The following is a 13,094-nucleotide window of genomic DNA, read 5'->3' as shown; positions in this document are numbered from 1 at the left end:
AGTATTTCTAAATTGCAGTATTTCTAAATTTCAGGAAAAAAATACATTTTCTATGCAAGTGCTTATGGCTCAGTTTGTTATAATGTCTGAGCATCCTGCAACCTGTAGAGAAATGACATGCACACTGTATGTCTGGCATGGAGAAGGACTGGTATGTGCTTTCAGGGAGCAAAGAACAGATATACAGAGCCTGTATCTGTAAAGAGACTAAGGATTTTAACTCCTGCTTTAGCCTAAAATTTAAGTCCTCAGACTTCTTTTTGGCTGCTCTGTACCCTAGAAGATGCCCAGATTCCAGCAAATTGTGGGTTGTTTCAACAAATTGCTCCATCTGCCTGTGTTTCAGCCACTGACTACAGGAGGGTTCGCAAATGTCCTCACCTGCAGCTTGGTACCTCTCTCCTACCAGGACTTTCTAATTAGCCCTTCGTATGCTTCTTCCACTGGCTTCTGAGGGCACCAAATCTACTGGATGTTCTCAAAATTTGCTTTTTGGACTGGATTTCACACTAAGCTTGGGGAGAAGGGATTTTCTTTTATTTGTGGGGAGTAACAGAGTAACTATCGTGTTTGGGATTCTGGTGGGACGAGTTCAATTCCCCCACTCCGAAATGGTGGGGATGTGAACCAGAGTCCCACACACTCAGCGTGTAGGTGAGTTACAAGACAGTAATGCGCAAGACCAGCGGAGAAGAAATACTGCATCATCTTTTATGTTTTTTTTGAAAGAAGACTGTCCCAGTTCAATATTTCCTTCTTCTACATTAAACAGGGTATCAGGATCAAGAACGAACGTGTTCATGAGGTTTAAAACCACAATGAAGGAAGGTCTTTTGATGTGGAGGGGAGACAGTCCCATGCGACCTAACAGTGATTACATTTCTCTCGGCCTTCAAGAAGGAGCATTAATATTCAGGTAAACTTTCTCTCTCTGATTTGTGTTGCACACTGTACACTCAGGGCTTGAAGGAATTGCCACAATGCGTCTGGTGCACTTGTCCTTTGGTATAGTGTGAGACAGTTACATCCTCAAGGTTTTGTTCAGTGATGGGTCCTGTTGTTGTCTGGGAAAGGTTGCGAGTTGAAGAGGTAATGTGCTGCAAGCTTTGCATCACTCCCGCTCCCTCCTTCCCTCCCAGTTTTTAAAACATCTGTTTTTTAGTGTGGTTTTCTAAAAATCACCTTATGCGGGGGTATGGGTCGTGTCAGTAGCTGCCCCCATGCCTCGTGAAGCGGTTGCCATCTCAGCTAGGCAGGGCAGCCGTAGGGTTGCAGGGAGACCAGGGGTCAAAGAACAACTGCTGACGCCGGTGCTCACTGCAGGCTGGCTCTTCACCAGAGACTGCACGTGGGAGCCGGGCTCCCACCTTCTCAAACCCCCAAATATCCAACCCTGTGACACAAACCCAGCTGGCACCAGGCTTTGTTACTGCCAAAAAGCTGAAACTGGGGAGTGTTGGGAAATGTTGGGCTGAACTCGTGTTCTCTCTCCAGAATTGCTTTTTCCCTTGCAGATGCTTGGGCAGACCCAGTGCAACTTTTTGCATGGTGCTTTTTTGGGACTCCTACCTTTTGAAAGCCCTGTCTTTCCTCATGATCCCCTGTTAGGTTGTGTAAGACAAATATTGAAACAGCAAACTACAAATGGCGTCATTATTATGGATTGTTGTTAAATGACAAAGATTTTGTTAATCACTTAAGCTAATTGGAAGCTATCTTTTACTTGTCTTACCTGGTTGATGTTTGCTATCATGGACACAGACAAGTTGCTCATTTCTATTTAAATTAATTTCTTTCAAGCTTTTTTTCACGTGATTTTTTCTGTGGCTAACTTTGCAAAAACTCTTAGTTTCCTCCTTGTTTTATAAGCAAGGAACTGACTCTGCAGAAACAGTGCATTATTTAAATGTCTTTGGGAGAGCTGTTCCTTCCAAGATGCATGGTAGTAAGCGGCCAGTCTATTCTGTCTGTTTTCCAGCACAGTGCATTTTAATTAGGCTTGTTGCTATCCCCCAGAAGTGAAGATACACAAAGGTTTTAGACTGAAACGGCTGAATTTTATTGAAATGTCTATACCTTCCACATGCATTTAGGAAGGTGAAAAATTAAGATCCCAAATTAAAACTCTCATAAACAATCACTGCATACTGAAAGGGAGCACCGGAGAAGATGGTGAAAGGACAAATGCAGAAAAAAGAGGTATCATATTCTTTCAGAAAGAGCGTTCCTCATGCTACTTTTCCACCCATTGAGAGGTGAGATCAGGAGAATATCATCAGGGCTGTGAATGATCAGAAGTATTTTTCTGCAGTATTTTTCTGGTCCGGTTTCTTTCCTTTTTTCTGTGGCCTGTAGGTTCCCTATACAGTGTAACTGCTGCTGTAAATCCCTTCTGTTGCTCCCTGCTTCTGTAGAAGGTTATATCGCTATTGTAAAGGATCCCCATTCACTGGGGCTATGAATCTCATTTTTGTAACCAAAGGTCTAACTCTTACATACAATCCTGAACGCCCAAATCCTTCTGTAGTTCTCAGCCTAGACTGGTACCTGCATCCTGGGTGAAAGGAGTTGCTTGTTTGAGACTCACTTAGACCTCCGAGGAGGAGTCAAATTTAGGACAACCGTTTTGCTTGGGGCAGCTCGTGACTTAACATGCTTTTCTCAAGTACCTAACCTGGGCCATGAACTTAATGCCAGGTTCAGCCTTTTTTGAAGAGACGATGATGTTGGCTTTAATCTCTCTATCTTGGTACAGGCTGAAGGCCAGCAGCGGCTGGCTCAGGATAATTCATCCTGCTTATTTGGGCAGCTGTGCACCCAATAGCTCACTGTGTTGTAGAGTCTACTTCCCCTTCCTGAAGGTTGGCACAAATCTCTGGGACACAGAAATTAAGAATGCCTGAAGTGTAAACATGATGGGGACGTTATGTCTGCTGAGTAATTTTAGTAGCAGCAAATACAAAGAAACAGTCAATCAGAGCTGTGACTAAAGCAGGGAAATCCATTATTATCTCCGTATTTATTTATTAGGCTTCATTCTTTCTAATTTTCACAGGTCTGAACCTTCCCTATAATTCAGATGATTTGTAGATCTGTCGCGTGCTTACTTGCTCTTGTAATAATTTATTTATTAACTGTGTTTGCAACATCCCACTGCTCTCTCCCATTAGGCCAAAGGTCTGTAGGTCACCCACCTTCATAACCTCCTGTTTTGTGGAGGAGCTGCCATGCAGAGTCCCCCTTCTCGCTCCCATGGGATGGTGGTGATGGTACCCACTCTGACCTGGGCAGGGGAGAGTTTTGCCTGTCACTCCATGAGCCTGACTCTGCAAAATAAGTGCATTACTGCTGGTCTTCCAAAGAACGCCAACAATCCCCCCAGAATCCAAGGCATAAGGGGAGCTCAGCAAGTGGGGCACAGAGTAAGGACATCTGAGCAATTTGGCAGGCAGCTGGTCTTTGCGAGGGAGGCAGTAACATTTTAATTTATTTTTTTTTAATTGTAGCTACAATTTGGGCAGTGGCATTGCTTCCATCATGGTGAATGGCTCTTTCAGCGACGGCAGGTGGCACAGAGTCAAGGCTGTTCGGTAAGTGGCCACGCTTCATCTGGGAGGCGTTTTGGAGCCGCCCTACCATTAAAGGTGCTGGCTGGCGTGTCTGGATGCTGGTCGGGTGTGAATCACTGCAGCTCCACGGTCTCACATCGCTTAGGAGTTGAACTGTTAGCAACTTGGCTGTTTCAGGACGATGTATACAAAGATTATTGTATTAGAGGTGACAGTGCCAGCTCAGTACAGCTCAAGGCAGGCTGCCAAAGTCACGCAGGGCTATTCTGAGGCTGTGACAGACATTCTATTAAACCCATACCATTTGGGTTAAGAGTATTTTTCTTTAATGTCTGCATTTTGAAATTCCCTAGTGGGCATTTTGCGGGCTGGCACAAGCACTGGAACACAGACAGTGTATGCCTACTTCTTCTATTTGGAGGAGGTGCAGACATCTTGCAGTGTATATATAACTCATATTTATAACTTGTTACCTCATGGGAGGCAAGCATGCCCAGCAGGGAAAGCACACGTCCCTCGCTTCATGAGATGTTGGTTCCCTGGAAATCGCAGGCTGGCAGCACAACTTGTTACCAAATTCAGTGAGAAGAGGAGCCCATCAAGTATGTTCGAGCCCATCAAGTATGTTCAAGCCCATCAAGGCTCTTCTGTCAATGTGGTTATTGACCATATATAAAACAGAAGTGGCCTAAAAGCTCTAGTAAGAAGCAAATCTGCTTATAAGTATGCTTCACCTTAGCTTGCCTATTTCTTCCCTTCCGTTGAAGCTTCTGCTATTTACTTTTTAAATTACATCTGATTTTTAACAACACGTCAGAACCTGATCATCCTCCGCTCTCCCTGAGCTGTGGGATTTACTTCTTTCCCAGTTTTTTCTCCTCCACAAATGCGTCCCACACCCTTTGCAAGTCTCTGACATCTTAGTCCCTGGGGAAAAAAAACACTCTGAAGGGTCTGGAATGCCGTAGCACACCGCTGACTGTGGGGCTCCCCAGCATCCGTCCAAAGCCTTCGCGTGAACCCCTGTGAGCACTGAGTCGCCCTGGTCTCCTGGTGAGGGGGAGATGCTGCTGCTCCTCCTGCCGCCTGGTTGTAGGCTGGCTGCATGAGAGCGGCTTGGTTTTCATTTCAGGGATGGACAGTCTGGCAAAGTCACTGTGGATGATTACGGTGCCAGGACGGGTAAATCCCCTGGGAAGATGAGGCAGTTAAACATCAATGGAGATCTCTATGTAGGTGAGTGCTCACCAGCCACAGTGAGGACCCATCAGAGGTTCTGTGTTTGCATGGCAGGGCATCACAGCTCCGTCCAGCTTAAGGCAAAGGCTTCATGCAGCAGCTGCTGGTGCTCCACAGCCTGTTTTTTGTGGGGAAGCCTCTCTGGGTGGGATGCGGGCACTGATATGAGAAGGGACCAGCACCGTGGGGTGCACTGCGGTACCCCCAGGAGGTACATAGTGAAACAACGAGCGTCAGCTGCAAACCCCGCTCCTTAGTGGGAATCTGGGCATGAGCTTATTCAGCTCTTACTGATGCTACAATTTCTGCAAGAAATACTTAGCATCCTAGCTTATTATCACCTGCTTATCCCCTCTGCACTTTCGAGTGCTTAGAAGCTGTATTTAAAAAAACCACAGAGCAACCTGTAAATTAAAATTCCCTTCTGAGGTGCTCTAGGAAGGCTTAATGGCATGGCTAGGTGTGCAGTCTGCCGAGCAGGAGCAGACACCGGTGTGGGGGAAGAGTTTTTCACGGCTGCCTTTCCCCCAGGTGGCATGAAGGAAATAGCCCTGCAGACGAACAGGCAGTACCTGCGGGGGCTGGTGGGGTGTATCTCCCACCTCACGCTCTCAACCGACTACCACATCTCGCTGGTGGAGGACGCCGCCGACGGGAAGAACATCAACACGTGTGGGACCAAGTGACAAGAGAGGAATGCCGGGGCCGAGGACCTGCCGTGCGCTTGCGTGTGTGGCTGAGGGCAAGCTGACTGCCACAGCCCTCTGCGGCCGGCCCCCACCTTCACCATCCGGGAATGCTGCAGAGCCGAAGGGAAACCCGGAAAAAAACCCAACCCAAAACGTTTTTCCCTCTCCTTTCCTCTCCTTTCCTGACGAAACCAAACCACGTATTTTGTGTAGGACCTGTCCCCTCTGCCCGTTAAGTGTTTAGTGAGTGCTAAAGGTTGTGCGTCGCTGCAAACGGCAAAGAAATGTGTGATGTTATGAGTAGCTCAATGGCTGTGTTGTGGTCCTTAGGTTGTCTTTTGTAGTATCAGAGAAAGCAGTCTTGAAACACCTGCGTTCATCCCACCTTGCAGTGGTACAATGGCTGTGCTGTTCAACGAATACACCATCAGGCAGTGTATCTATGCATTCAAATGTATGTCCCGGAACACGCGGTTCTCCGTACCGCTCTCTGATTTAGCTAAATTATGTTTCATCCTGTGTAAATAACAGCTACAGTGACTGGTTTCAAAATATTGTTGTTTGTTGAGGAGGAAAGCTCTTAAAGTCTACTTTTTTATTACAAGCAACAAAACCAATGAACCAATTTTGTAGAAGTAATTTTATACCTGTATATTTTTTATAGCAGCAGCAGACCTGCTTACATGGTGTATCTTTTAACATTTAGGTATACTATACAATTAGCTCTTTGCACACTTTCCTAAAAATAGCAAAGTGACCTGTGGTTTAAAATTGTTATACAAGAGGCTTAATGTCTGTATTATACAGTCTTAATGGGGATATTTGTGAGTTATTACCAGTTTTAAATCTGAATCTTTTTGTTTTGTAAATTTTGACAGTTTAATATTGTACATTATGAAGCTTTCCTGGCTTAAACAGATTAAAAGATTAGAAAAAAAAAAAAAAAGAGCAAATGCTTGCTACTGTGGTGTTATAAATCACTATTTTATTTTTTTTTTTTGCTGAAAAATGAGAAAAGAGACGTGCAAGAGACCTTGGTGGGTCACAGTCCTCTTAAAAATAAAATGTTTTCTAGGCACTGGACCAACACTTATGCAACCTTGATTGCCAAACTGTAATTTAAGCAGGCGAAGAGAGTGCTGTCGAGACACTAAGGAAATGGTCCAGAATTTCATAGTTTGGAGATTTTTCTTCCTTAACTCTTTGTTCGAAGCGGATCAGTGAGCCATGGTGGGGGGTGGGGGTGGGGGAGAAGAGAGACCCAGCCTGCAGTGGGGCACCCCACAGCTCGACACGTGCCCACAGTGGGAGAGGCACAAACCTCTGCAGCATCGCAGGCTCCTCTGAATGCCTGGGGGTTAAAAGGACCCGGTGTGGCAAAAACACTGGAGATCAAGGCGGTTTCCGCTGCGTTTTTACTGCGCCCAGGGTGCTCCCCGCTCCCTGGGAGCTAAAACACGTAGCTGGCACTCGTCCCATGTACAGCTGACTGTGAGCAGATGCAGGCTCGAGTGGAAAATAAGAGTGGCTGGTACCAGCTAATGGCACCTGAAATAACCGCCAAGGAGACCCCAGCTCCTCTCTTGCATGTGGAAAGGCACCCCCTGGTCACTTAGGCGAAAGACCTTGTGCTCCTTGTAGATACAGCAGCATTGGTTGCCAACAAATACAGGCACTCATTAGAAAGAGAAAAAAAAAAAAAGAAAAATGCATGGTGGTGCCAGTGTGTAACGTGCTCCTGTGCCCTGGCTCTGTGTTCAAATCACGCTTCAGAAAATCTTGGGCAGCTTGTGGAGGGGCTGGAGACACTCGTGGCTCTCCTCCCAGAAGAAGCAAAGTTGTGTTTGGCTTGGGAAGCCCCGCGGGGAGAGAGAAACCTGTGCACGGTTGGGAAAAAGCGGGGTTAAGTACCTATAGAATCATGGAATTGCCTAGGTTGGAAGGGACCTTCCAGATCATCTAGTCCAACCATCAACCTGACACTGACCATAACCGTCACTAAACCATATGTCTAAGCACTGTGTCTACCCATCTTTTAAATACCTCCAGGGATGGTGCCTCAACCACTTCCCTGGGCAGCCTGTTCCAATGCTTGATAACCCTTTCAGTGTAAAAATTTTTCCTAATATCCAGTCTTAAGCTCCCCCGGTGCAACTTGAGGCAGTTGCCTCCTGTCCTATCGCCTATTACTTGGGAGAAGAGACCGACCCCACCTCACCACACCCTCCTTTCAGGTAGCTGCAGAGAGCGAGGTCTCCCCTCAGCCCCCTTTTCTCCAGGCTGAACAACCCCAGCTCCCTCAGCCGCTCCTCATAAGGTTTGTGCTCCAGACCCCTCACCAGCTTTGCTGCCCTTCTCTGGACACGCTCCAGCACCTCAGTGTCTTTCTTGTCGTGAGGGGCGCAAAACTGGACACTACTTAAGGTGGGGCTTTAAAATGAAAGTAAGTGGCATTCAATGCCGTGGGATATAAAGGGGAAATGTGCGGAGTTTGAAAATGGGTAAAACTAACACCTCCGGAGGCTGAAGTTCTTGCTGGCCCCGCGGCAGTGGCAGGACACAGCCAGCGCTTGGCCTGCAACTCAGACACTGGCTGCTGGAGAGGGAAGGCTCATGTTTTATGAACTCAAGGAGTTTCCCAGCTAGTGGTAACCTGTCCTGACCCGGCACAGGGTAGTGAGATGTATCAGGCTGTACCCCAAATCCTGTGGACCTGCTGTGCTGCCAGTGACGAGGGACAGCACTGGTCTAGAAATGGCTTCTCCGCTCTGTCACATGTGCCTCGCCTTTCCCACCCTTTCATTTCTGTCCCAGGGTTTTGAGAGCAGCTCAGAGGCAAACATCTGGCAGGAGAGGTCTCTATTTTAAGATAATTTACTGCAGAATAACAGGCGTTTTGGTACAAGGCAATACTTCTTTGGAACAAAAGCTGCTCTTTGAAACGTGGAGGGGTGGGGGGGAGAGGGGAGCGGGTAGGAAATACCTCAGTCGTTGTGGAAAAAGAAGAGCAGCAAACGGCAGTTCCCCAAATGCCTGTTTCCAACTGTGCGTATCACTGCGGGGGAATTCGGGGCTGGCAGCATCACCCTGCTGTGCCGCAGACTGAGCACGAGCAGCACAGCTGTGTGGTGCCGGCCAGGCGGGGGGGAACAGCAAAGATGCTGTGCGTTTTCAATCTTTTCAAGAAAAAAGAAAAAAAAAAGTCCTTTCTGCATCCTTTTAAAGATACTCTAAGAAATATCCAAAAAGGGAAGCATCCTGCATCCACATCTTGAGGCTCCCTGGTGAAGCCTGGGGCTGGGTGAGAGGCAGGGGTTCCCGCTCAAGGGGCTGAGCAGGAGATAGGTACCAGAAACTCAGGAACATCTGACCAGATGTGGAGGCTCGGCCACCGCCCCCCACCCCGCTGATGCTGGGTCAGGGAAGGAGAGGGGAAAGGCAGACAGTGCGTGGCAGAGTGCTTAGTCATTTTCCCAGGAACTGGCCTGGATGTGCTGCTCTCTGTCCCCGAAGCCATTTATTAATCACATTGTTTATTGCTTGGGCCATATCAGATGCTCGGCATGACCCTGGGGCTGCCGCAGGATGAGCTCTTGCCAGTTTATGGAGCCATACCCTTTTTGCTGCAGGTACCTGTGCAAACTGGCAATGAAGCCAGCAGCCCCAGACTTGCTTTGCAATTTAACCTGCTTCCTAAAATCGCAGTTCTTAGCTTTCTTCCAAATTTTCCACGTTAATCCCCAAAGGCATCTCTGTCCACTTTCTAGGGCTAAGCACCTGCCTTGGTGCCAGCCAGGTTCCGCGCTGTTGGGCAGAGCTGGCCCCTGCATGCCCCCCGCCATGCCCAGGGCACGGCTTGTCTCGCTGCTCTCCACCACTCCTCCATCCCCCTGGGAACCAGACACCTGGAAATCAGCAGTTAGGTTTACTCAGGTCATTCTACAGCAGAGGAAGGAAGCGGGGAAAAAAGGAAAAGGAAAAGGAAAAGGAAAAGGAAAAGGAAAGGAAAGGAAAGGAAAGGAAAGGAAAGGAAAGGAAAGGAAAGGAAAGGAAAGGAAAGGAAAGGAAAGGAAAGGAAAGGAAAGGAAAGGAAAGGAAAGGAGAGGAAAGGAAAGGAGAGAAAAGAAAAGAAAAAAGAAAAGAAAAGAAAAGAAAAGAAAAGAAAAGAAAAGAAAAGAAAAGAAAAGAAAAGAAAAGAAAAGAGAAAAGAAAAGAAAAGAAAAGAAAAGAAAAGAAAAGAAAAGAAAAGAAAAGAAAAGAAAAGAAAAGAAAAGAAAAGAAAAGAAAAGAAAAGAAAAGAAAAGAAAAGAAAAGAAAAGAAAAGAAAAAAGAAAAGAAAAGAAAAACAAGCAAAAAGAGACAGCAAGGGGCACTAAAGCCGGAAGAGACTTAGCAAGGGTCCCTTACAGTAGGCAAATTCTTGTTGCAGTGGTGTGTCCTGGGTGGCCAAAGGTGAGGAGCCAGGAGCTTTTTTCCATCCCACTCCTCCCAGCCTGGCTCCAGGGAGCAAAGAGGTGAAGAGGAGGTGGCCAGGGTTGGGAAGCTGCTGATCCCCCGCTGGTGCATTAGCCTGCCACAAGTGCCTGTTAAAAGTCACCCTTTTTTCAGCCAGGCTTTGCTTTTGAGAAAACATTTTCATTCTGTTGATAAAGCAAAATAAGCCAGGTGGGAAATGCATCGTTCCAGCTCAGCTCGTGCATCTCCCTCCACAGCGGCACCACCCCTCAAGGAGCAAATCTCCTCACTTCAAAGGACCAGAGAAAATGCAGCTGTGGTTTACTCGTGGGGAGCAGCAGCCACATCCTGATAGCCAGATCCATCTTTTTATGAGTATTTCATTTCTTGGGTGGGGGACTGTGTGTGCGTGCACGCGATAGGGTTTCCCCTTCTCCAAAGCAACACCTTGCTCTGATCTTCAAGTCAGGGCATTGCCTGCTCCAGCGAGCGCATCCCTCCCTCCCACTCCATTTTTCCATCAGTTTGAGTCACCGCGGGCAGCCCCGGTCCCCTCGTTGGGCGATGCTGTGTCCCCATCCCTGCTCTCGGGCATCTCACACATGAGTAACAGCCTGGCGTGGCACCTGCGGTGGCCACAGAGGTCCTGGCCTTCCACCCCCATGGACAGGACCCGTCTCATCTGTGAGTGCCCTCTTCCAAGCCCCCGTGGCAGAGGCTGCCTGGCGGCGCTGCGACCGACTGCCCGTATTGCTCCCGAGTATCCGTTCACTGTCAGAGCATTTTTCTTTGTTCATTGTGCACAGGACAAAGACGATCTTGTGCCTCTCCCCCCGCTATTTCTTTTTTAAGCTTTCCTCAGTCTTCCTTACTAGGAAAATAACAGTGCTGGTTCTTTCAACACCCATCCCCACAGATCATGCTTCCAGCAGCATACGTTACCGCGATGTATGGGGACAGTGTCGAAGAAGTGGGGCTGCAGAGCACGGACACCCCTCATTCTGGCTGACAAACCAGCAGCTTTCCAATCTTTTTTATTATATTTTTTTTGTTTTGCAGACCCTTAAATAGTTTCTAGTGGCAAAAGTGGCAGCATATGTGGTCACTTTTTTTGGACACGGTGGAATTTTCCTCACTTTTCCTGTCTTTTGAAGACACTGGAGGGGCAATGTTTAATATTTCCTTTACAATTTCTCTTGCTCCTTTTTTTTTTTTCCATTGCTAAAGCTTTTAATGTTGGCATCAGCAAAGCAGAATTCAAAAATTAAATCACCAATTTATCATCACGTTTAGGCAGTTTTCATCTGAACTGATTGCTTTTACCAACACACAGATGTTTTTTTAAGGCATAACAAATGCCTTGTACACAGGGACTCTGTAACCTTTATTTATGTGCTAAGAATAACTTTTTGCAGTTGCAAATGCGGGGAAATGCTGGATGCTAATGCTGCAGCAGGTGCCATGTTAGGAGCAACCAGCGTGGACGGCACATGGAGAGTCTAGCAGAAGATAAGGACGGGTGCTGGAACAGAGCCAGGAAACATCGATGGTTCAATTCCCTCTCCCCACATGTCTCCTGACAGTTAAAAACAGGGCAGTCCACATGGTCTGTCATTACCCAACCTTTGAACGCAGTTGCTATGATTTTGCAGCACAGCTTACTTCGTTCAAACCGCCACAACGCTATGTGAAACTCAGACTCTGTGATTTTAATTACTTTGTAGAACTGCCTGTAATTGTAGTTCCCAAGTACCTCATAAATGCACCCAAAATTAAAGGCTTCATCTTCAGCTCGCAATTGGCTTGGGGTATTTCACCTGCCGTGTGCAAGGATGGTGGTGTCCATGGTGGGGTCAGACCCCCCCTCGCCTCTCCAAGGGCCAGAGCTGCTCTAGCACATTTGCTCTGCGGTGGCAGAGCTCAGCCCAGGATAACTGGTCTGTGCCCGCTGTGGACATGGCACATGTGGACATCCCTGTGAAGAAACCCACCACTTCCACGTTCCTCTGGTGCTGCTGTTACATGAGTATCTCTATGCCAACAGACGGTGAGCCCCAGCTGTCCCTGAACTGTGCTAAATACCAATGCCAACAGGACTAGTCTGCTTTTGCCCAGGTTTGAACGAGCTGTATCTCAACAACTGCCAAACTTTTCAGAAGATAGTGCAAAACCATCATCCTTCCACTCCTTTTAAACCTGAGGCCCAGAAGATGGAGCGAGACCTGTCTTGAACTCCTCCCTGATGTCCCTGCACTGGCCAAAGCAGTTGCAGGGCCTGAGAGTGCAGCTGTGGGATTTCATGTTTGGAACAATCGAAGTCGTTCCTTCTTTCCACATCTCTATGTGTTGCAGTCTTTGCATGGCTTAAAGGACTTGATGCCTTTGATCCTGCACCTCCCCAGCGCCCAGAGGGGCTCACACATCCTGGCTAGCTGGTGCCATCCCAATAAGCTGCAGCACCTGCTATTGCAAGACAAGGAACTGACTCTCCCGGTTTCGAGACCACCTCCAAAGAGAGGGAGAGAGGAGACAGTGCCACCACGCAACCTGCCGTCAGTTTTCATGACCTGCCGTGATATGGCACTTGTTTGTCTGCACACTGCTAAGCCCATGGGTCACTCCCTTGTTCAGATGCTGTGGTTAGGTGAGCCACCAAATTCCTTGGCTGTCACTAGGACAAGTGCATGCTGTGACACAAATGGCCTCAAACATAAGGCCCACGTTACTGCCACCAGAGAAGCTGATGGTCTCCATTCCACTAAAACACACTGAGAAAGTGTCCTACGCCCCCCAAACCAGCCCCACAGTGCGCAGCCTGGGCCCCTTGTTCCTGCGACTGTGTCCTTCACCCTGGAACAGGGATATCCACCACGCAGACCTGCCCACCATGGAGACCCTCTGGCTGCCCATCTCAGCAAGCCTTCAGCCGAAGCCTGCAGGGAAGTCACATCTCAAAACCCCAGCTGTGTTAGATCCATAAGTCGGGGGAGGACACGGGTAAGTCTACTGGTCTTCTTCCTACCGCCACATGGCATGGCAGGAACAGGAGGGTTTCAGTGAACCACCTATGTACGTACTACGGCATGCTGTGCTTAGGAGAAGCTGCTCAGGGAATATCTGCATTATCCTGCCCTGCCGATCA

General features: G+C 47.8%; 1 protein-coding gene across 3 annotated transcripts in view; it reads left to right on the top strand.

Annotated features, from left to right (window-relative positions):
• EGFLAM (EGF like, fibronectin type III and laminin G domains) overlaps positions 1-6,445 on the top strand; it is a 74,174-nt gene extending 67,729 nt beyond the window's left edge. For all 3 annotated transcript variants that reach the window (XM_054185899.1, XM_054185898.1, XM_054185897.1), the window contains exons 20-23: positions 773-916; positions 3,507-3,590; positions 4,702-4,805; positions 5,340-6,445. In XM_054185899.1, coding sequence (XP_054041874.1) covers positions 773-916; positions 3,507-3,590; positions 4,702-4,805; positions 5,340-5,494 — 487 coding nt within the window. In that variant the 3' untranslated portion in view covers positions 5,495-6,445. The remainder of the gene's footprint in view (positions 1-772; positions 917-3,506; positions 3,591-4,701; positions 4,806-5,339) is intronic.
• Positions 6,446-13,094: the final 6,649 nt, after the last annotated feature.

This window comes from Rissa tridactyla, chromosome Z (genome assembly GCF_028500815.1).
Source record: "Rissa tridactyla isolate bRisTri1 chromosome Z, bRisTri1.patW.cur.20221130, whole genome shotgun sequence".
NCBI lineage: Eukaryota > Metazoa > Chordata > Aves > Charadriiformes > Laridae > Rissa > Rissa tridactyla.
The sequence above is the reverse complement of the archived record's forward strand: the minus strand, read 5'-3'. Positions and strand labels throughout refer to the sequence as shown.